The sequence below is a fragment of the Takifugu flavidus genome, chromosome 9 (assembly GCF_003711565.1).
Source record: "Takifugu flavidus isolate HTHZ2018 chromosome 9, ASM371156v2, whole genome shotgun sequence".
Lineage (NCBI taxonomy): Eukaryota > Metazoa > Chordata > Actinopteri > Tetraodontiformes > Tetraodontidae > Takifugu > Takifugu flavidus.
This window is the reverse complement of record NC_079528.1, coordinates 15,731,786-15,756,857: the sequence shown is the minus strand read 5'-3', so window position 1 is coordinate 15,756,857 and position 25,072 is coordinate 15,731,786. Positions and strand designations below refer to the sequence as shown.

At 41.0% G+C, this 25,072-nt stretch overlaps 1 protein-coding gene and 1 long non-coding RNA gene across 8 annotated transcripts; one reads left to right on the top strand and one right to left on the bottom strand.

Moving 5' to 3' along the window:
• Nucleotides 1-1,374: 1,374 nt before the first annotated feature.
• On the bottom strand, nt 1,375-24,017 carry LOC130531843 (interferon regulatory factor 2-like). 7 transcript variants are annotated; one of them, XM_057044021.1, is made up of 9 exons: nt 23,887-24,017; nt 21,969-22,061; nt 21,668-21,764; nt 16,969-17,145; nt 15,154-15,200; nt 13,502-13,601; nt 4,274-4,426; nt 3,809-3,846; nt 1,375-3,116 (listed from the first exon to the last, which is right to left on the bottom strand). In XM_057044021.1, exons 2-9 carry the CDS (start codon nt 22,053-22,055, stop codon nt 2,865-2,867), a joined length of 951 nt encoding a protein of 316 aa, XP_056900001.1. In that variant the 5' UTR covers nt 22,056-22,061; nt 23,887-24,017; the 3' UTR covers nt 1,375-2,864. The 7 variants fall into 7 exon arrangements, with proteins under 7 accessions (XP_056900001.1, XP_056899998.1, XP_056900002.1 ...); XM_057044018.1 differs by having other exon boundaries at nt 21,668-21,767; nt 23,887-24,013; XM_057044022.1 differs by lacking the exon at nt 23,887-24,017 and adding an exon at nt 22,747-22,982 and having other exon boundaries at nt 3,809-3,842; nt 21,668-21,767.
• On the top strand, nt 4,394-8,883 carry LOC130531847 (uncharacterized). The gene is made up of 2 exons (XR_008952213.1): nt 4,394-8,573; nt 8,608-8,883. It is a non-coding gene; the product is annotated as an uncharacterized LOC130531847 (long non-coding RNA).
• Nucleotides 24,018-25,072: the final 1,055 nt, after the last annotated feature.

The window sequence follows — 25,072 nt, the reverse complement described above, 5'->3', positions numbered from 1 at the left end:
GCTGAAGAAAGAGGCCTACAGGTCATGGCTGTGGGTCTCCGGAAGCAGCTGACCGGTACAGGTTGGCTAAGCGGGTTGCGGCCGCGACAGTCGCAGAGGCAAAAACTCGGGCATGGGGAGGAGTTCGGTGAGGCCATGGAGGAAGACTTTTGGTCTGCTCCGAGAAGATTCTGGAAAACTGTCCGGCGCTTTAGGGGCGGCAGGCGGCAACTCACACACGTTAGGTGTGCGTGGGGAGCTGCTGACATCTCCTGGGGCAATTATCCGGCGGTGGAAGGAATACTTCCAGGAGCTCCTCAATCCTACCAACACGTATCCTGAAGAGAATTATTTTATCTTGTTAGCATCTTTTATCTTATTAGCATGTGTTATACTATATGTTTTTGTTTTATGTTAGTTAGTTTAGAAGTTAGGGATAGTATATAATCTTTAGTAGGAATACACATAAGCAAGTCAGTTGACCCTTCCTTGACATGAATACTGCTTAGACAGTTGGAGCTAGGCAGACAGGAAATGGTAGACCCCCATCGTAAAACATGACAGCATAATTTACTGGTGATTGATAAGTTCCTGGACAGGAATAAGACCTCTGATCTGGCCATCTGAGAAGACAATGGAGAAGAAGAACTGCACCAACACAAATTGAGGCTGGAAGAAGATGAGGTCACCCAAGAAGAAGGACTGGATTGGACTGAATTAGCATCAATAATTTACATGTCTTTCTATAAAAGACTGGGTCAAGGGATAGTTAGGTTGTCAGACTTCATGCCCTGACAATTGACTCTGTTGTTGCTAGGGTTATGAACTGGCCCGGAGCTCTGTAATATTTGTATCTTGAATTGATTATCTTTGCTAAATACATTTTGAAATTGGCATTTGTTTACTTGAAGTCTTCATTTAAAGAACACACGGATCCACACGCATGACCTCCAAGTCAGAGTCCATGGTCCTCGCTCGGAAAAAGGTAGAGTGCCTTCCCCGGGTTGGGGAGGAGGTCCTGCCCCAGGTGGAGGAGTTCAAGTATCTCGGGATCTTGTTCACGAGTGAGGGCAGGATGGAAGGGGAGATTGACAGGCGGATCAGACACTTGACGATCTGGCCAAAGTTCTCTTTGAAAAAGTTGTCCTGCAGCTCTTGTTGCAGGCACCTGTGCTCCCTCTGACTGGGAAGATCGATTCTGACACATTGAACTGACACAGAACCATATAAAGCAGATAACAGATGAGGGTTTTTATAGCCAAGCAATGCAGGATCTGTCCACGCTCATGAAAGGATAAGAAATAAATGACATGCATAAAAACAGAGGTTTTTCTGTCCTACATACACAACTGAGACTTGGTCTTTGTGTTTGCTAGACAAACCAAAAAGGCTTCCTGCAAGTCTTTAACACCTTTATTATATACAAGTTGAAAGATCATATTGGAATCTGTTTAACTGTAAGCTCAGCATTTATTTTTAATCTTTATTCCATATGTAATTTAGTACAAAGGATCCTACAGTATCAAACCTGCACCGTTATAGGCTTACCTAGCAACCTACACAGACTTCCTCCTGAAATTTGCAGGCAATAAATGTTTCCACAAGAAAATATGCAGTGATGAACTAGCTACAATTCCTGGTAAAAGTGGATGTTTGAGTCTGAGCAAATTAATTAATTATTTACAGCCCTATTTTGCTTCTATTTTGGCCTTAAATAGGCAAAAAAAATTATATATATACAGTATACCCCAACAACTTTAAGGCAAAGCGGGCTTTATATCATTTAATGAAGAAAAATGTTGGGGTTTTGTTTTGAGGTGCTCAAAGCAACAATTTTCAGGTTCAAATCCCCTGGGTGTTAAATGCCTTTCTGTACAGAACATATTCTTCTCTTCAGCTTCTTCCTATTAGTGCAAAGACTAAGATTAAGGTGACTCTTGCAGATTGGTTGTTCCTTTTGGTGTGTTGGCCATGGCATGAGCTGGTGAATAACTGCACTTCGCCTCTCGTCTGTTATCATCTTGAAACCAATTTTAATTAACCATCATCTTTTACAATCACACCAGGTTCCTGGTTTAAAAGTTATTAAACGTAATGTATCCGAAAATAAAAGGCACTTTTATTTCTACTTTCTCTATGGTACATTCATTTGTCATTGTTTGGCTATGATATGGAAATTCTCCAACTTGTTCCGAGCGAAAAATCACTATTTGCTTAGACAGAACTTCCTATGCATTTTCCAGCTGTTTCTTTTGGTGTTTCTAAAGAATAATCATGCTGTAGACTGCTTGGTACTTTCACATTTAGCTTCCATAAATAGAATACTGAACCCGAAAGATTTGTTTTGAAAAAACAAATAGGTGAAATTATGACAGAAAACTATCTGGTACATTATAAAAATAAATTATTCATGGATGAGCTGATGGTATAAACATAAAAATCATGCAATTGTCCAAATAAAGGAATATGACAGCCCTTTTGAAGGAATAATCAACTTTCAGATTGCAGGACTTGCGGTTTCAAACATCTTAAGAAATAATGTGCTAAAATAAAATGACAGGTTTCACATGCACACACTGAGTGGAATTCATAAGGTTGCAGTTCACAAGCAGTTTGCAGACACAGATATGAGCTACGTTTAAAATCACAAATGATCATAAAAACTGAGTTCCAGTCAAACAGGTTATTGGTTATATATTTGCTGAGGTGGTCACACACATAGCAACTGTGGCAAAATAATCTAATCAGCGTAGCAGATTGAGGGCAGAGGGTCATCTAAAGAGGAAAACATAGGCCATCAGAACAGAGACAGGAGGCAGAATCAAAACTTAACTTATATTTCCATAATTCCTGGAAGCAGCAAATGAGTCATTTGAGCCGAAATGTCAGGAGGAAGTGACATCAGAGGTCTTCATAATGACACTTGCACGCACCTCATGGGTGTGACTGGACAAGTTTTTGTAGGTAGGCATCCAAGTATCAGCATGATAACTAATGAGGGGGGTTGGGTCCTGCATGCTCGTCACTCTGAAATGAGACTTTCCTGAGCTGATGAAGGTGGCCATGCCAGGAAGAGAGCAAGTAGCAACCGTGACCAGAGATGTGCCGTGGTCCTGCTTCCAGACATCACTGACATCCTTTTCAAAAGAAAAAGAAAAACAGTCAGATCTACAGTGTAATTACAGCTGCAAAGCAATCAGTTTGGCTGTGGAGACGGTGTAATTCTAAAGTATGTGGTTGCTTTATGTGTGACTACAGATCCCTCCCACTACCTACAGACACACATTTGGATCATTGACAAGTCATGAAGATAAGTGTCAGCACGAAAGGTGGGTGTGCATAGTCTTCAACTCTATTCCTATTCCATACTTTATGACCCTTTGACCCAGTTGGGATATGTGTGGATGGCGGATAATCAAAATGCTTCTTTCATACTGGACACAATGGCTGTTTGAACAAATGTTTTTGCAGATTTATTCCTGATGGGTAAAATTACAGTTGCATAATTAGGTCCAGCGCGAATCATAAATTCACAAAGGTCAAAATATGTCTTTTCCCACTGAGGAACTTGGGGCGATTTGAATCAGAATCCATCTGTGTCCGGTGCTCAAATTAGTTTAACTAACACCCTTTTTGTTTTTGCCTTAATAATTCACATTTGGAACATAATGTGATAGCTGATCTGATGCTTTAATCAATCCTCAAATATAAACACACAAACACAAATGACCCACAAATGACATTGTGCATGCCCACACACAGTGAAGAGCAAGATGGGAAAAAGATGTTTAACTGATGAATGGAGGATTTAATAATTGAACAATTTTACCTTTTTGCTGTCCTCCACGTCGCTGTCTGTGTCACTGTCTAAACAGTAGAAATACGTATTTACTGCAAAAACTATCTACAGATGCCATTTTTAAATAACAGAAAAAACAAAAACAATATCACTAAAAAAGTTTTAACATTTTTAAAGCTTTCAGAACATAAACAGAATTACAGTAATAATGATTATATTCAAGCTGTGACAGCTTTAACATTTAGAATGTAAATTGATATTTGGATGTCAACATGTGTACAAAGCACACCCCAACATGAAGCTCCACCATTTTTTTGGGATTAAAATGTGTTAATGTTTATTTTTGTGGGAGGGCCTACATATTTATTGTGATAAGGTACCAAGTGTTTAACAAATGGCCCATATAATGTGCAAATTAATGTTCTAAACTTTCAACAAACATCAATCTGATTAAAAAGAATGCATTTGGGGTGCAAAGTGGGTCATATGTCTCACCACAACAGGAAGACACAGGTGAGATCTGGAGTGGGTATGAATGGGAGGAGCTCACAACCTGCTCTTCATTCTCAGTGGTCACTTCAATGGTCTGACAGACAAATGGCAGCTGATCACTGGTGATCACATGGTCATCCACTGGGCTGTTAGCAACTGTAAAAGGGAATACACTATCTCTGATCTTAATGAATAAAACAGTTATATTTCAGGAGTTACTAATAATAATATTATTTGTGAAAAAAATGTAACATCTTCGTTGTCTTTAATTCAATTATATAGAAATGTATTCACACCAATTAAGCCTTACTTTATAACCACCAATAGGTGACATGAATAACTGACTGACTCTTCATTATTAAACCTGACAAATCTCTCAAAAAAGCAATGAATATTTGCTTTTCAAAGAATGTGTGTTTTGAAAGCGAATTAATCCAAAAATGGCAGGGTGGTGTTCTGGGACTGCAGTGGTCAGCATCAAACCAAGTCGCCGGAGGTAGAGAGGTAAATGCATTGATCTGGTACAAGGTTAGGGTGAGACTAGTGGAGGCACGGCATGGTACAGTTGTGGTGGTTTTCCATTACACCAGGGTACCTCTTCAATTTAGGTGGGGTCTCCATATCAGTGCGGTCCCAAAGTGTCATGATGCCGTTAGCATGCAACACAAGCCTTTGCCAGTCAAGTCAAGATGTTCCAACAATGCGAAGAAACTAATTTTTAATACTTGTTTATTGATGATATGTTTTCAAATACAACAACTTTCAAATTTGCTCTTTCTTCCCAACACTTTTTTTCCCCCAGAAATCTACAAGTCCACAGCTTTGTTCAAAGTAACTTTCTACTTTTCCTAGTTTAAGATTGAGGAATCTGACCTCGACGCTTTGCTTTTGCCCATTCCTAAACAATAAAGGGCATTTCTGTTCTTCAAAGTGCAACAAGGACCCTCTTTGAAGAAGATACAGGGAGCCTATATCTCACAAAAAACAGGGGTGCATAATTCCTCCATGTGCAAGGCACTCTCTAATACAGTGTAAGCTTGGCCATTTTGTTTACTACTCAAAGGTCCGTCAATGTAAAATTTACAGCTTCATTTCTGCAGCTTGTGATAGTTGCCTGCTCATGTTCTGGTTGTGGCTTTACAGCTATTGGACTGAGGTGTTTGTTTCAGATGTGATTGGTAGGAAAACTAACCCAAATCCCCTGAAAGCTCTGTTTGGGCTGCTCTCTGGATCATCATCTTTGTCCCCTTCCCACAAAGTCTCTTTAGCCTTTGTGACTATTCTGGCCAGGTGATTATTTTACTTAAATGGAAGTCAACCTCAGCCTCCTCCTCCTATACACTGGCTAAGTGGTATCACTTAATTTACTCTCTCAAATTATAAGGTCATCACGAATGATCTCTCATAGACTTTTACAAATATTTAAATTCATCTCTGACAGTGAAAAGTCTGCCACAAGTGGGAAATCAACTATCTGGTGATGTCATGTAGCCAGAACACATGGAGCTCCACACCCAAAGACTGTGGAGGTGGTTGTGGGCTACAGTAAGAACTCACCACATCACCCAAGGGAGCTTAATTTCAGCTTACTCTCACTGTCCTACATGGTGTCCTTTCCTATGTTTGCCCTTTCCTGGTAGCCCACACCTGACATTGCCAAACCCACCCAAAATCCAATACTTTTTTGTTTGTGAGATGGAATAAATTCCTACAAAGTCAGTAGCTTATGTATTTTTATTTGTAAGTTGGTGACAAATAGATCAGGCAATATTTATATAGCAACACATATTGCCCCCCAATTTATGTAAATTAACAGCACACCTGAGGCGCTACTCTAAAAAATGGGCAACCCTTTGGAGACATACGCACAAGGGTCATTTAACAATAACATTATTTCTGATTTTGACTCAAATAATATTACCTGATGGCTGTGGCCTCTTTCAGCAGAATAACACTCCATGTCACAAAACAAAAGTGGTTCAGGAATGGTCTAATTACCACAATGACTTGAGTGTTAACTTGGCCATGGAATTTCCCAGATCTCATTCTACCAGTAAGAAAACCTCTACCCTGCTACGAGTTAATATTTATGAGAGAAAGAGATTGTTTTCAGTTGTACCATCAGTCTTTGATAGAAGAGCATGAGTAAAATGATCTGTGCAAAAATTAGCCCTCTCTGGTTTTGTCTTATGCCTCTAATCTGCTTTGCAAGAAAACAACCATGGCAAAGGAAAAACAGCTACCGGTAATCAGAAAATTCTGGTAGTTGAATCACAGCAACTGGACTGTTTGAGTTCTATGAAGACATTTCATCTCTCAACCAAGAGACTTCATCAGTTCTGACTGACTGTTAGGGAGCCACTGGCATAAATATGCGGATGACACATCGGTCAAGATCAAAACATTGTAAGTAGAAGCCTTCATGGAACACTGTAGACAAAAACACCAGATTCACCAGTGATGATTGACCCGTCTGGCCTTCTTGGACTGTGCTGTGCACATCGAAGGAGACGGGAGCCTGAACATCAAGATCTACGGAAAAAGCACCCACACAGACCAACACCTTCTTATTGACTCCCACTACCCACTAGAACAAGAGCTAGGTGACGCCACCGGGCCCAGAATGTACCCACCAAAACAGAATGAAAGAAAGGAGAACAGAAGCACATCAAGATAGCTCTCAAAACCTGTGGCTACCCTGGCTGGTCCGTCATCAAATTCTCCAGAAAACCCAGAGAAGACCGAAAGAAGAATCAGCCAAAAAAACAGAACAACATTGTCATTCCATATGTTGCAAGGCTTTCTGAGAAGCTCAGGGGGATTTTCAATAAAAACAACATCCCGATGCACTTCAAGCCCTCCAACACCCTGAGGCAGAAGCTAATCCACCCAAACGACAAAACACAGAGACACAGAGTAAAATAGTGTATGAAGTCCAGGACAGCAAGGAAAGCCCAGACAGGTAAATTGAGGAGACAAAACAACCACTTCACAAGAGCATAGCACAACATAGAAGAGCCAACTACTCAGGACTCAGCAGTCCCCCTGCATCTGAAGGAAAAAGGACATTCGTTTGAGGACAGTGATGTACAGGTTTTGGCCAGGGAAGACTGATGGTTGGAGAGAGGAGTGAAAGAATCCATCTATGTCAAACTGCAGGCTTACTACCCACAGGAAGATCCATGACGGCAAGACACAAAGTGGTTTGGGTGGCATTCGTGGTAGGAGGCCCTGATGACCCAATCCTCAGGATAAACCTCTGGCTATACGGACATGGAATGTCACCTCGCTGGGGGGCAAGGAAAATGAGCAGTACCGGCTAGAGATAGTCGGGCTCACCTGACCACACAGTATGGGCTCTGGAACCCAGCTACTTGAGAGGAGCTGAACTCTCCACTACTCTGGAGTTGCCAAGGGGGAGCACCGACGGGCCGGTACAGGCTTACTCATAGCTCCTCAACCCAGCCACCATGTGTTGGAATTCACCCCGGTGAACGAGACCATTGTTTCCTGGGCCTTTAGGCCGGGGACAGGTCTCTTGCTGTCGTTTGTGTCTACGAGCCTAACAGCAGCACAGACTACCCGGCCTTCCTGGGGGGTTGCTTGATAGTGCTCTGACTTCCGACAGCTTCGTTCAATGCCCATGTGGGCAATGACAGTGAAAACTGGAGGGGTGCTATTGGGAGGAACAGCCTCCCCGACCTCAACCCGAGTGGTGTTCATCTCAGTTTATCCATAACAAACACCATGTTCATGCATAAGGCTGTCTATCAGTGCACATGGTACCAGAACAACCTGGACCGGAGGTCGATGATCAACTTTGTTGTCAGTTCATCTGATCTCTGGCTGTGTGTTTTGGACACTTGTGTGAAGAAGGGGGCTGTCAACCGATCACCACCTGGTGGCGAGTTGAATTCGCTGGCGGAGGAGAAGGCTGGACAAGTCTGAGCTGTGGATGCAAGGTCTCTGGTGCCAGCCGTGGAGGCAAGCCATGAGCCCGGTGGTGAACACCGGAAGTTAAGAAGTTCCTAGAAGATGAAACAACGCACAACGTGCCAACAGCCCTGATCCCTATGAAGTATGTTACACTACAGATGTCAGTTATGCAGTCAGTGTACCGGACTGTCATGGTGGTGAGAGAGCTGAGCTGCAAGGCAAAGCTCTTGGTTTACTGGTCAGTCTATGCTCCTACTCTCACCTATGGTCATGAACTATGGATAATGACCGAAAGAAGAAGATCGTGGATACAAGCGGCCAAAATGATTTTCCTCCACAGAGTTGCTGGGGGCTCCCTAGAGATAGGGTGAGAAACTCAGTCACTCGGGAGAGGCTCAGAGTAGAGCCGCTGCTTCTTCTCATTGAGAGGAGTCAGCTGCAGTGGCTCGGGCATCTGTTTTGGATGCCCCCTGGACACCTCCCTAGAGAGGTGTTCCAGCCATTTCCCCACCAGGAGGAGGCCCTGAGGCAGAACCAGGACACGCTGGACATACTATGTCTCTCAGCTGGCCTGTGAGCTGGCCTGTATTTAATGAGAATGTGCACACCCAAAATGTGAGCAATGGCTCAGAAACACATAGGCTCAAACAGTCCATGTTTAGCCTATCACCTTCTCAGGCGGCACGGTGGTGTGGTGGTTAGCACTGTTGCCTCACAGCAAGAAGGCCCTGGGTTCGATCCCCGGTTGGGACTGATTGGGGACTTTCTGTGTGGAGTTTGCATGTTCTCCCTGTGCCTGTGTGGGTTCTCTCCGGGTACTCCGGCTTCCTCCCACAGTCCAAAGACATGCATGATTGGGGATTAGGCTAATTGGAAACTCTAAATTGCCCGTAGGTGTGAGTGTGAGAGTGAGTGGTTGTGTGTCTGTATGTGTTAGCCCTGCGATTGACTGGCGTCCAGTCCAGGGTGTACCCTGCCTCCGCCCATTGAGCTGGGATAGGCTCCAGCCCCCCCGCGACCCTCAGTGGAGGAACAAGCGGTAGAAAATGAGTGAGTGAGTGACCTTCTCAGTATAGTCAAATAAAAGGGGAAAAAGGAGAGTGCGACAGGGCGCTGTCACAGTCAGACTTATAATCATTACACATACACTTACCCTTAGAACCTACCGGTGTGCATGACAACAGTCAAACCTTAACAAAGGCCTTCCAGGGGTGATGTAGGTTCATTGGGCAAGGGTTGCTTTCCCTGGTTAGACTTGTCTGGGATTGTGTTATTATTGTATTGCTTTGTTTTCACATTTACCTATTGTACATGTGGGGTATACATGGCAGTTCTTAGATTGTTAAAATATGTAAAATAGTGAAATGTTTTCTCCAAAAATGAGTATGGGTTAAGCCATACAATTAAGGATTGTTTTCACATGCCTAATCAAAATCTTAAAACCAGTTGAAATATTTCAGGAATTTACATTTTGCACTATTGAATTCTTAGATTCTAAGCAGAGCTTCAAAATGCAAAAACAAAGATGAAATGGAAATGAGATTGAAAAAAAAATGAGCAGGCCAATTATTTTTTGTTTTCCTTTACTTTTGTTCATTTGGTTGAGACCGAATCAGTGTCTATAATAAAGGATTGAATTGAATTTAATTGAAAAGTACGTGTAAATTCATACATGATTTTGTTTGCTGATCAAAAGTTTGATCAAAAACACCATAGCCTTTTGGAGTCCACGTGGATTCATTTTATTGTCATGTACAGAATTCATACCGTCAGTGTCTCCTGAAGACTGCTCTTTGGAATAGAGTAGCAAGCACAGGACATTAAAAGTTGAATGAAACTTTTATTTTGACGCTCTTGATGGCCTCCAACTTTTGTGGCATGACAAAGAGATACCATATTTCAACAAGTATTGCCTCAAAGTATTGGTGCTTATAATGGCTGTCAATACCAGCTACCTATACTCAATGCAACATTTTGCATTCTGTGTTCTGACAAACATAGGACACTGCTGACAAAAACAGGGCTGCTCCTGTCAAAATGGTTTGGGAATCCTATAAAGTCAAAACAAACACACCATTTCATAATGCAAACTCTGCAAAATGATAGGTGCAACAGGTGGTATGAAGTGTAATTTGTATTGGGCTTTCCGCCATTCTGATCAGCTGTACATGGCCGGCCAATATTTTGCTTTTTTTCCACGATCGGCTATGATGTCTTAATTCAATGATCGGCCCAATGACGTCACTGTCATTTTGAAACTTTATACAGATGCTACCCTTGCATGGATTGCAGATGGCTTGTGTTTTATCTGGCTCATTTACTTCACGGAAGTTTCACTGCACAAACATGTTTGCTTGCTAGTGATGATATATAAGTTTCAACAAACTGCATTGTCCGTCACATAGTGACAGGTTGAAGAGGTAGATGCCACAATGATGTAAAAATAAAATTCTACATTTTGAAATATGTGTCCAGTTTTGAAAGAGAGGTCAGTGATGTTTTACATTTTCACCTTGGTCAATTTGTGGCCAAAATTGTTCTTGGCAAAAAGGCTTAAGAATTTTTTTTTGATATTTGATTTGAGCAGTACAAAAGTATATACAACAAATTTAAAAAGTTTCTAAAGAGACATCTTGCTCTATCACATGATCAGTTTATTTAAACTCACTAATTGGTGATCGGCCCCAAAACATCCTGATTGTATAAAGCCTGGTTTGTTTAGTCGTAATTTGCTAAAAGATCTTGATGAAATATGAGAAACATATAAACACATCAAAAGTAATAGTGGTATTCTGTCTCAAAAACAGTGGTATCGGACACCCTTACTGTAAATAGTAATGATTTCATGAGTTTCTTTGACAACATAAAGTTCAAACATTAGGGAAAGATTTACCAGGATCTGACCTCTGGAAATACTGATTTATCCAACTCATCTTTAGATTCAGATACAAACAAAACTTGCACTGGCCTATAGTTAGTCAAGATCTTTAAGAAAGCAGATGCCAGGCAATAATGTCATTGTTTCCCATAGAAAGACTTTTTAAAGAATTAGAGCTCTTCAAAGTATAGAAATAGCAGTACTACAGACTGGTGTTTCTTCTGGTCCTGTTAGATCTTAATGCTGCCTTGGACACAGTCGACAATCACAGTTACTCTTAATAGAAAAATTACTTAACATTAGGGGGAAATTACCCATTAGCATTCAGTAAATGTCAATTATTATGATTTCTGAATAATGTCAGAGCCAGACCCTGGATGACCACATTTTTAAAAAAAGTTGAAATCACATTATACTGATGTAGCCTTGCTGCGTGGCATTAATTTTGCCCCAAGTACCACTGGAAGGAACCTTGGCATTTTATTCCTTTAAGGATCTGTCTTTGCACATCCGCATGTTTTAAGGTCTTCCTTTTATCACCTGCAAATCATCACTAAAGTTTGGCACATTCGAACAGAAAGTGCTGGATTACTGTAATACACTTTTATCCAGAGGCATAGAAATTCAGGCTCCTATGATGCACCTCTCCTTTTTCCACTTCTTCCCTCAATTATCTACACATTTATGTCACATGACCTCCGACCCCGCTGACCCACTCAACCTGAATATAATGTATTTCTGTATGTACTTTGTGGACTGTGTGTGCCTATTCTCTCCTCTACCTCGTCTCGTTTCGCCTCGCCTCGCCTCTTCTCGTCTCCCCTCCCCTTCCCTCCTCCTCTCTCTCGACCCAGCCGGCCATCAGCAGGAGGGTCCCCCTACATGAGCCTGGTCCTGCTCAAGGTTTATTCCTGTTAAAGGGGAGTTTTTCCTTGCCACTGTTGCTTGTTTGGGGTTAGGCCCTAGGATTCTGTGAAGCACCTAGAAACAATTTTGATTGTAAAAGACGCTATATAAACAAAAATTCATTGATTGATTGATATACAGTTAATCTACCCATATAGCATGTCTTGTTTTCCTCTAGTCTTACTGAATTTGGACATGGTCCATGAAGATCCTAATTTCAAGTAGCCCAGAGCTCCAAATGAGGACCTTAGTTCCAAGACTTCTATTCCATCACCAACGACACTGTCTTCCATTGACAAAATACACCAATTCATTATATCTCTGGTTATAATGAACATGGCTAATGCTAATGTTGTCGGTATGTATGGCATGTCTGTCCATCTCAGAGAGAGGGGTCATCTGTGGCTCTCCTACAGGTTTCTTCCTTTTCCCAGACAAGGTTCTTTTTTAAGTTTCTCTTCTCCATGTTCAAAGAGGTTTCACAACAGTTCTGATTGTAAAGCCCTTCAAGGCAAACAGTTTTGTGATTTGTGGTTTTTAATAAACGTTCAGATGACACGGCTTCTGAAATGATAGCCGAATATGGAACTTTTATACTGAACTTGAGCTACTTGTATTCTGTTCTTTTCCAGAATTTTGGGATTTCCAAATGAAATGCAAAAATGTTCTTTCAACTAAAATGAGGACCATTGGGCAACAATCCACACTTGTAACATGAGGTTCAGGCATGACTTGACTGTGAGCCCTGTCCAAGATATGTCTGTATGACTCCTGCCTCAATCAACTCCTTGTAAAGAAAGCCAAATTCTCAAACTGGTGTTTGCTTCACAGCCTCAAGTTTATAGTCATTTCTGTTTCTTGAAGACATTTTTAGACTATACTTTTATATTTCATTCCCATTTACATAAATGCACTTGAACACAGCACCCTTTAAAAATCCAACTTTAACGATAACCTTTTGCTGATTATGCCATTGAGAGGGCCGACGCTGTCTTTGGGGTGTCAAGACCCACTCAACTCTACCGGCAGTTTATTATAATTAATATAATTAATGTATTTCTATGATCTCTGCCTATTCTCTCCTCTACCTGTCCACCCCTTCTCCTCTCTCTCTATCCACCCCCCCATCAGCAGGAGGTTCCCCCTATATGAGCCTGGTCCTGCTCAAGGTTTCTTCCTGTTAAAGGGGAGTTTTTCCTTGACACTGTTGCTTGTTGAGGGTCCAGGCCCCTGGGATTCTGTAAAGCACCTAGAAACAATTTTGATTGTAACAGACGCTATATAAATAAAGACTGATTGATTGAGAAGTCAGTGTTCTTCATGATTGTGTGACCCACTGAGACAAAGAGATTTTTTAATGGCCCAGATATCGATTGACGTCTAATGACCTTTTTTTTAAAGAAAATGTCTTTGTTTTTAATGTGCATTTATCTGTGTGCTTAATTCAACATGTGCATAGTCTCATTAGTCATTGATGTCTTGATTTAAAAAAAAAAAAAAAGATACAATACCTGAAGTGCAGCCAATCACTGGTTCCTGTTTGCTTACTTCCTTATCTGTTATATTCGGTTCAGCAAGATAATCGATGTTAGTCCTCTCAGGACTAACTACCTGATGTGGAGGGAGAGAGAGAACATATGTGTATATATTGTACATGGGTTTAAACGTGACTGCGCAAAAAGGCTACAACACCAACAGCAAAAGGCTTGATGAAACTTTATTTTAAATACTTATTTCACTTATTACAATGAAGAACATGTTTCTAACTTTTATATTGTGTGTTTTAATGGAGTTTTAACTGGCATTCTGTCTATTATTATAATCAACAAACAACTATAAAAAATAGAGACAATTGCTAAACAGCATATTGGACCTTTCAAAGTAAAATGCAATTAAAAAACCAAGATGGAACAGTTGACCGACATCAAGTACTATGCAGACTTTGCAGGAAGGAGTTCTCTTCTCATTGAATCACTTACAGCTTAAAATACCACATTAATGTGTAGCATAGTGTAATTTCCGGACTATAAACCGCTACTTTTTTCCTACACTTTAAACACTGTGGCTTATTCTACGGTGCGGCTTATTTTTATTTTTTTTTCGAGGCGCACTCTCACAACTATTGTGAATCAGTCATTTTTACTAACCCTCATCAACGTGGCTACTAGAAGAAAACACTAGAAGAAAAGCATATGATGCGACTTTTAAGTTAAAAGCGATCACTCTGGCGGTTGAAGAATGAAATCGAGCTGACGCACGTAATCTTGGCATATATTACGGTAATCAATGGCGAGAAGGTGGAGACGCCAGCCTGAAGAACTGATCCAAAGCAAAAAGACGACAAAAGCTTTTAGACGTAAACAGAGCAGGTGGCCCGAGCTTGAAAACGTTCTGGAAGACTGGGTCAACACACAGAGAGCAGGCAGCCGCGGTGTTTCCGCTTTACAAATCAGACGGAAGGCAAAAGCAATCGCCACCGCGATGAAAATAGAAGATTTTAGAGGTCAGCCATCGGGGGTTTTTAGATTGTTCATTGTTTAAAAAAGCATAAACAACGTAATTTGTGTGTAGTTGATACAAACGTATATTTCAAGGTAGCTGCATTACAGACACCGTTAGAAAAAAAAGCATTTACCGGTACAATATATTTATGTTGCTAAGCGGATTAAATTAAAAGAAAAGTTAAAAAATCCTGACGTGATAAAAATTGGATTCAAGGTCTCTGTATAAACATACAAGTGAAAAGAGTGGCTGTTGTTTCTTCCTGTCTGTCACTCGTCAGTGACTCGTCTCTTACGGTAATAAAAACATATACCGGTACTGAATGTTTTCAATCTAATTTTTCATATTACTACGTGGGATACCTGCGGCTTAAAATCCAGTGCGGCTTGTATAAGTACAAAATTGATTTTCTTTCTAAAATTAGATTATGCGGCTTATAATCAGGTGCACTCTATAGTCCGGAAATTACGGTACTTTAGTCGAGGATTCTGCTAGTGCTAACGCTAATGTGTCACCTAGCTTGCGAAAAATCCCCCCTCGCTTTTCTGTTGAATGTGTTTGCTCACGCAAAATGAAACACAATCAATGTGGAGAGACAGAGAGACAGAGAGAGAGAAAGTGATATAGAGAGAGAGACAGAGACAGAGACAGACAAACCTACCTCCTTGTTTCTTTTGGGCTTCCCATCTTTATCTGGCTTCTTCTTTCCTAAATAACACAAAAAACTCAAAAATATTAAATACTAATTCAATGTTTAAATACTGAATCTTTACAGCAACAAAAGGTTAAAAGCTACAAAAGGTTAAAATTAAGATGGGTGTCTATGTGTGGGATAAAGGAGGTGCAGGAGCTGCACAACTTTCCCCTTGAGGATGCAGGTGATTTCAGACATTTCCACCTTGCAGATCACTTCAGCCACCGGCATTGTTTTTAGAAAGCGGCTAATTCACAATGGCCTTTGTCATGATGTGCACAATACACGTCAGCATCTAGAACACATGTGTCAAACTCAGTCCTCGAGGGCCACGATCCTGCCGGGTTTTCTGTCCTACCAGGCTGAAAATGCATTCAGTGGGATAGAAAACCCGGCAGGATCGTGGCCCTCGAGGACTGAGTTTGAAATGCTTGAACGGTGCCACCCAAGAGTGCCATGTTCGACCATTTTAATATGTTGTCACATAATTTGTGTGTATAATATGAAACATACAATTTAGTGTGACACAAAAATTAATCCTGGTCTCACACGACCCTGCAAATGAAAAACGCTTCGAGGATAGGATGAATAAATGCTAGTCTTTGTTGGTATATTTTGCTATAAATATGTGATCTTATACCACACATCATTTCCATATACACTATTCATATTTCTGGAACTGCTCCATGTTTGTCATATTAAATATTACATTTCAGATAAAAACAGGAACTGAAATTTCAAACTAAAATGCTCCTTTCGCACTGAGAAAAAGCATTGGATGTAACGTGCCAACTGATGTGGACCTTTGTTGATCTAGGTGATGCCCAAGTCTGACTCTGTTTTTGCATGATTCAGCATTATGAGGATTGACCTCCTGTTTTTGTAACATTAAGACTGTTGTTAAAGCACCCATAGTGGGCCATCTGCCAGAATTCGAAGCCTTGCCTACTCTGCCTATACCCACACTGTCAGCAGGTGCTTGATAGATGGACCGTTGGAGAGACAAACAGCAGATGCACCGATTCTTGAAACGATCATGTCCATCTTTAATGAGCATTACCTTGATTTACAAAAAGTGTGTGTGAGGGGCCAGGAGATTATATTTTTCCTTGCACATATAACAACAAATGAGCAGCAACCTTCTTGGAGCACCTGCTGGATTTTGCATGTTTATGGCACAAGTGTTCTTTCTGTGACATTTAAACACTCTGAATCTTGATGTGCAGGAGCAGGAGAAGTCTAATGCTGAGCTAGTTCGGAGGCCTTGTACATTCAAGACAGATTTAAGGATTTTCACAAATGATCTCTCAGTACAAATGCTCCACTTCTTCATACTTTCATGAATCGAGTGTATGGGGTGCAAATTACACACATGATGATACATTTCATGGTGAAATTCACTGAGAACATTCAGTATTCCCATCGAGATACTGAAAAAAGACCCCTTTTCTATCAAACCTGGGCCGGACCTACGTATATGTGAAAGCAAAAGAAGTTATTTATTGATGAGAGTCTTCCAGATGGAGCTGGTTGAGGCGCTACTATTGTCTGGAATGATTATTTATGATACATTAAGCTAAATTGAAGTGAAAGAACTTTTGAACTCTGCTTGCCAGAGTTCAAAAGGTTATTTGTCAAAAACATTTTATGTGATCCACAAACCCCCATTTCAAATTGGCACCTCTTGATATCAAAGTTTAAGAGCCCTGGTTTAAACCAAATCATATGTGACAATGGTCTAATCAAAATCCAGAAAAGCTGCTGTTCACTATGTGCACCTACCTCTCTTCAGGCTCCTTTCAAAGGATGACAGCATCTTGTACACTCTGAAGGCATTGCTTCCCTTTTTAATGCTTTTGTCCTTCACCTCCTCAATGTCTGGCAGGCTGTTCATAGCACATCGGAAATTAGCTTTCCATGTCTTTGGATCTGGATGGTCAATACCAGGCTGGTATTTCCCTAAATACATACAAACAGAAACTCACTGTGGTAATTAACACAATAACAATATCGAATTGTGTTAAGATTACAAAAAAATGCCTGTGTATTTTTTAGGGTAAAAACAACAGTTCAAGCTCAGTGCATCACTGAGAAACTCAAACTAAACCTTGAAATACCTGGCACCCGTGCTGTACGTTAACTGAACGTTAAAAACAGAAAAATGCCACATGTGGTCAGTTTTTGTTCACACAGGCATGCACAATCAAGTAAACTGTTAGATAATACTATCAAAGACTTTGTGGAAGGATGACGTTTTATTTGCTTTGCACATCAAATGAGAAGATAATTACAGTCATCAAAGTCAATAGTATAGTGGCAGCACTTTAAGATAACACACCAGGGGAAGACAAAGCCACAAGAGGGTGGGGGGCGGAAAATGATTAAATTGATGCAGTTGGGTCACGTCATCATTTTTTTTTAAAAACAGTAGTATCAAAACCCACACATCTGTAAAGCTTGTCATGTAAAAAGAAATGTAATATACGGCACTACATTAAACGGTGGCACTCTGAGCTAATGTTAACCTTGGCTCACAGCAACTTAGAAAAAAATAGTGACCCAGCCCATCAAAGGTCAGGTCTATGATTATCATCTATTCATATATCATAGATATTTATATATCTGTTCTAATCAAAATTGTCAATAGGTGCTATGATAAGTAAGTTGCCATCCACTTTTGATCAAAATCTCTCCTTCAACTCACACATTAAATTAGTCTCTAGAAGTGCCTTTTTTCACCTGAGGACCATAACAACGATTAGGAAGCTACTGACGCGGCATGATGCTGAAAAGTAAATTCATGCTTTTGTTACTTCCAGGCTGGACTATTGTAATTCTTTATTATCAGGGTGTCCAAACAACTCTTTAAGAATAATTTTTAAAACCCTTCTTTTGACCTACAAGGTCCTCAGAGGCCTAGCTCCATCCTACCTGGAGGAGCTAGTGATAACTTATCAGCCCAATAGACCGCTCCGCTCTCAGAATGCTGGTCTTGTTGTGGTTCCCAGAGTTTCTAGGAGTAGAATGGGGGGCCGAGCATTTAGCTACCAGGCCCCCCTGCTATGGAACCAGCTCCCTGTCCAGGTACAGGAGGCTGACTCTATCGCTACTTTTAAGATCAGACTTAAAACCTACCTCTTTGAAAAAGCTTATTGTTACCAATTCTGTAGTTCCAGTTACTATCATAGATAGACAATTACCATACTTAGGGGGTCGTCTAATCGTTAGGTCACATCTTAGCTATGCTGTTATAGGCCAAGGCTGCCGGGGCTCGGCTCGGCTCGGCTCTCCTCATCAAGCAGACTAGTTATGCTGATTCCTATGTAGATTTTCTGCTTCTCTTCCCCCCCCATTCATTTACAGGTATCGCCGCCTTCGGAGTTGCATGATGACCTCTGGCCCCGCTGACCCGCTGTATAGTGTATTTTTGTGTGTGTTTCTGTGCTCTGTGCCTCTCCTCTCCATTCTCTCCTCTCCTCTCCTCCTCCTCTCCCCCTCCTTCTCCCTCCTTCTCCCTCTCCTCTCCTCTCTCTTTACCCAGCCGGCCATCAGCAGGAGGGTCCCCCGACATGAGCCTGGTCCTGCTCAAGGTTTCTTCCTGTTAAAGGGGAGTTTTTCCTTGCCACTGTTGCTTGTATGGGGTTAGGCCCTGGAATTCTGGAAAGCGCCTTGAAACAATTTTGATTGTATAAGACGCTATATAAATAAAGATTGATTGATTGATCCACATCTGAGAGAGTCCAGAGAATAGCCTGACGTAATGGAGTTTTCATAGCCAAGGTTTTATGGTCTTACAGCATCGTCCAGAAGCCAAACAAGATTTTGCTACCTGCTACAGACCTTTGAACCGCAATACAAGATTGCGTCTTTGTAAACAATGATGACACAGTTGCGCCACAGTTATACAGAGAAAGGAAAGCCCTGGTGATGGATTCAACTTGGGAAGCTAGCTTTGTAGGAGTCACATTTGATTTGTTAGAAACTGCAGGGCCTGTGGTGCAAACAAGGGCAGTTTTCACGAGCCATAGTGGTTTTTATCTGGCAGAGCTTTTAAATGATGTAGAGGAAGAGTGTTTGTCACAAAGGCAACCTCCAGCTTACCAGCGGTGGTAAGCTGGAGGGCAACCTCAAGAAAAGGGATGCTGCATGCCTGGACAAACTGGTGAGGAAGGCGGGCTTTGTTGATGGCACAGAGGTGGACAACCTGACATCTGCAACAGAGTGCGGTCAGTGTTCTGCTCCACAGAGGGTGAGCAGACTGTTCCTTCCCTACACTATGAGATTCTTCAACACAACTCAGGGAGGGTGATAAAATAACACAATCACACCATTCACACACAAACTGCTTGTTGCACTACTGTGTGTTACACACTGCCATTTTGCACCATCCATCCATCCCAATTACAACCTTCAAATTCAAAGGGAAGAGGTTCATGCATTGGAGGCTAACATTTTTTTTGTCAGCCTCCAAGTTGCCCACAACAACACAGTGTCTATGTTGAAATGTTCAACTCACCAACTTACACACAACGGCTTGATAACTCAATTGCTGAAACATGACCTATATATAATATGATTAGCTGGCCTCTGCCTACACTTCATGCAGCCTAACCGCGTAGGACAGCTGTTCTCTTAAGCTTTACTATGTGTATGTATTTACAACTTAGCATGATATGATAACATTTTTTTGTTTGTTTTTTTCAATGTACTGAACCCCAACTGGGAAATGTTTTAACCTATATTCTAGATAAACAGCTACCGAACAGGAAACTCATTTTTTCCAGAGATGGTTCACGCAGTATCCATGGCTATGGATATTGTTCTTCCATGAGGACTCTCTCTGATTCGCTGTGAGAAAACATAAACCAAAAAGCCAAGGCCTGCCTTTTCTTCAAAGGCATTCAATAACTAGAACAATGCGCTTGCCAGTTTTCAGTGTCTTAAAAATAGCAATCATGTCGTCACTGCCTGCAAAATATGAGACATAAGATGGCAACGTACTTCAGCTTTTGAAATTCAAAGCCAAGGATGACGTACGCATTTGTACTTTGCTAGCTTGCTGTCGTGACCACATCGCTCCTCAGGTAACAGTATTGTCAGGAGTATTGCACAGTCCATCCAGTTGCTACTAGTTTTGCAGTACTCACTCATTAGTGATGGTACCCAAGATGGCTCAGGAACAGCGCAAGTGTCCATTTGTTTCATAAATGTGGACCTGGTACCACAGGATGATTTTATGAGTTTTTATGAGCTCCCTGGTACCACTTAAGATTGCAAATATGGTTCAGGATATCCTTTTGGAGATCAATATTCCCATGTCTGCATGAAAAGCCCAGACATTATGGCACTAGAAATATGTCAGGCAGATATTCTGTAGCACAAGAAACAGCAACCACTGCCATTGTTTGGGAATTTTTGGAGCACATTACACACGTTACTTGTTTACACAGTCTGCATGTAGTCAGTCCCTTGATAAATGATGCCTTTAGAGGGTCCTAGGGGTATTAAGCAAACAATCTGGGAATTTCTATAGCAATAAGTTAAGAAGGACCACAAACATCACTCAGAACCCTTTGCCCAACAGGACGGACAGTTAGAGGAAAAGATATCAGAACAGTGCAGTCTCAGCATGAATGTCTTTTCTCTAGCTTGGAGATGGCATCAAGTGGGTCTATCACAGGCAAAATAATAAATGTCTGCTAGAGAGTTTTGGATAAGATATAACAACTGTGCTTAGTCTAATATTTAATTTGATGCTTTTTGCTGATATACTGATCAATGTGTATTCTCCTGTTATAACATTAACAGGGATTTAGGAATGTATAGATTTATACATATACATATATAATACATATTTACAAGTGTTTATGATATATAAATAATCTTTTCTCTGTTATTTAAACTTTTTTTTAATACTCCTAAATTTTACAGTACTTGTAGGAGTATTGGTTGTATTTTTTCTGGTTTGGTTACCATCCTTTATTATATTGTATGAACGCTGGATATCTTAATTTAGAACAGGCATAAATATAAGCATTATGCTTCTGCCTGTGCCCTTTCAGTTACTACTTTGGTGACAATTATTGTAATGTTGATAGTTTCTTGCATTATGTAATGACTGGCTGAATAAAGAATTTTTATCATCCTCATCCTCAGCAGCAGCCATGTACTCTCAAAAAAATATTTCATTTCTAAATTGGTTTTTGCATTAGGTATGATAACAGATCCATTATAACCCCATTACGAAGGGCCATATTTAGACATAGTGCAACATGTTGTAGTTTCAGTCAAAATATGAAATGAGAAACAAGGGAATTTCCTATTTCTGTGGCAATCAGCTGTCTGTTTTGTGACAGTTTCCTGTTTAATGAAATTTCTATCTTAAAAACAACTACCCAGGCATCAATGAAAAAAACTTAATTTGTAAATTAACTTTTAAAAAGGTGTAATTAAAAGAACTTGAGAATTTACAGCTGTGTACCTGTATGTATGGCCCATCTCATGAAGAGTGGAGCATCTTTCTCCAAGTCCCAGCCATGACGAGCAGCATGCATCCAGGGGATCTGGAAGATCCTCTTCTCCTGGGCATATGACAAAATGAGTGTGAATATGATCGATACAGCGGCTGGATTTATGTGAAAGTGATGCTAAAAGGTGGCTATTGCCATGAAATAAAAGAGGGGGAAATAAATAATTATATATATTTTTGAATGCTTGAAAGACAAGTTATTACAACATTAACAACAACAGCAGTGAATCATTATGTGTGTATTGTAACTTACCTTGTTAACCCACTTGAGTCCAGGTATCTGACAGGAGTCGATCTGCTCCTCCAACCACGGACGCATCCTCATTCTTTCTGCAGGCATCTTGTCCTGTGGGCAAACGTTGTAACTTGTTTTTTTCAATGTGTGTTTCCAGCTAAAATGTACCACTTTTACGATGTGTACATGCACAATTAAATTAAACAACTGCCGAGAAAAGATACAGGAAATCCCTGATACTCTCGTCCAGGTACACGTTTACCTGTTATATAAAGGAACAGACAGACAAAAACACAAATGGTAGAAATGCAATGATCAAATATCCATCATGAGATGGAATTATCAGAACGACACTACATCATAAAATCATGTCCCTGATAATGCAAAACGCCCAATTAGTCTTAAAGGAAAATATCGTGTTTGCGTGTGTGTGTGTGTGTGTGTGTGTGCAGTGGATCCAGAGCATGCGCCCTTCAGATCTTGTGTAAGTTGTCTAAAATCTTAATCACAAACTTGAAAGTCGTAATGATCTAATTGGAAGTGAAAAAGAGCTTTTTCACTTGAAAACGTTAACACGTTGTCGTGAAGATACATTGGCACGTTAGTGACGACACTCGCAATAGTTCAAAGTTGAGTTAACCTTTTGTTTCCCGCTGAATACACGAAAAGCACAAAAGTGAAAATAAACCTGGCAGCAGCTTCGAAACGGCGGTTCGCTTTTATTTGAGAGGGAACGACGGAGGCGTCAGGTCGCAGGACAGAAGCGACAATATTAACATGCGGAAATCAGCTTTACCTTTTAACCTCGAGTTCCACGGTGGTTCCGAGAACCCGACACTCAGAACTCCAGTCGAAAGATTAATCCCAACTCGCGTCTTTATGGTGAAAAAACAAGTTTATTTGCCTTTTGACAGTTCAGAACGAAAGCAAAACAAGCAAAGTGGAAACCCCCCCGGTCGCTCTCATGGCCCCACTTTCGCCCCAGCTCAAAGTACGGAAGTAATAAGTCAGTGCACTGATCTACCCGAAGTACTGAGGTCTCACTCGGTTGTTTTTTTATTTGACCAAATTTCACGCTCAGTCAAAGGTCGCCACAGCCGCTTTCATTCACCTGGTAAAAGTTTTAAGAGCATGGTCTGTTATTCGGCGAGACGCCTTTTGAGGTCTTAGGAATGCTGTTAGTGGAATATAGGGTCGTAACGGCTCCATTTTGTACTACAGCTTGAGTCCCATTGATTTTAATGAAGAATGTGAAATGTGTGAAAAAATAATAAAAGATATGAAATAGCAGTTGTTTTTTTTACCGCTTACTCTCTCCCCAATGGAGAGAGTAAGCACCTACAGCACCGATTGTGAATTAAAGTCTTAAATAGAAGATATGACATTTTTGACGACACTACGAGTGATATACTTCGGTGTCTACTTTGTAGGGAGGGATCGTCTCTTTCAGAATCACATACGATCTTTGTCTTGATGTCATTTTCACTTCCTCTTTTCCTCTGAACACCTCCTCCTTCCCAATACGTAGTTTGCGCGATTTTTTACATGCGTGTCAACGGTAAACTTCAAATTAACCTCTAATTTGCATTATTTTACACGTAGTTATATTGTTGATCTAATTTCAAACGCATTCTACATCTTAAGCAACCATAGAAATGACTCCACCACCACCGAAAGCAGCCCGGCCTTTAAAATCTGCGTGCACCCGTATTCCTACCTGACTACACCCAAAACAAGCATTTTCAGTAAATACTACATAGGTATACCACACTGCCCCTTTTTCCTTTGCAAAGTTATGATGTCCTTAGACCCTCAAAAGGTGTCAGAAAATACCTGAAACCAGAAAAGCCACAGATGAGGGATCCCTCTCCCTGGGACAGATAGACATGCAGTAGACCGCACATCTTTAGAGAACATCAACATCAGTAATATATACCTATATAGAATAGAAGTCCATCGACCCAGGTGCGTCTTCACATGTCCTCATAGAGAGATTCCTTCGGGTCTTGATGGACTGTAACCAGGATCAGCAAAACTAGAATAAGAAAAAAAAGACAGGCTCCGGCAGAAATATGAGCATTTATGTGATATGAATAGATAATTTTGGGTAGGGTAGGGAAAGCAGAGAAAGAGGGTGAAGTGTGGGTGTATTATAGAAGCACCAGCAGTCTGAGCCTAAAACAGCAGAACAGAGCATTTGTGTGTTCACCCTAATTATGAGTCTTATTGAAAGGAAGGTTTCAAATAATGACATTGTGTCTGCCCGTCTGACCCAAAGTGGGAGTTGGTTCCTGTTTAGCCAGGTGAAGCCAGAAACTGGATCCAAAATGCAGACACAGACAAAAAAAAAAAAAAAAGTGAAGCTGCAATAGATGGGCAATGCGCAGGCAAACAAAGCTGATACCTGGGATGAGGCCTCATGTTGCTCCTGAACGCTAATAGCCAGTTTTTATATTCACTATGGGATGCACTGGACACTTTTACAACCAGGTTCATATCTTGTGTTTGAAACAATCTCTACCTGTTCCAACATCTTCCAAGGACATGACCTACCGGAGGCTTAGCACAAAACTTATATTTGCAAAATGCACATATGTCGTTCAAAACTCCATGGTGAAGACCATCCAATTCATTTTTGGATGGTCAGCAGGTGTTTCCTGTGTCCTGAGTGTCCTTGGCTTACTGTATCTAGCTTTGCTCTATGATACTTCAACACTCGTCTTCCTCCGTGACTTCTCTGATATAAAATTGCATTCACCACTCCCTCTTGTCCCACCACATCAGGGTAGAAATCCTAAGTATAGTCCGATGTTGCCAGGCCGGTGGCAGCATTCATTGCTTTTTTTGAGCTATTCCTAGACATTGTCAGCTCCTGATGGTCAGTGCAGCTGTGCCGACATGTTCCTCCTTCCTTCCGTAGCCATTGTGTTTCTCAGAGCTTGGGTGAGGTTCACATAGTCTGGTACATAGGCTCGGCTGTACTTGGACAATCCATGGAAGCTGCACGTGTCTCTCACTATCTTTGGCTGGGGTCCTGTAAGACCCATGCCTTGTACTAAGGGAGTTTTTCAGTCAATCAATCAATCAATCAATATTTATATAGGGTCTGTTACAATCAAGAT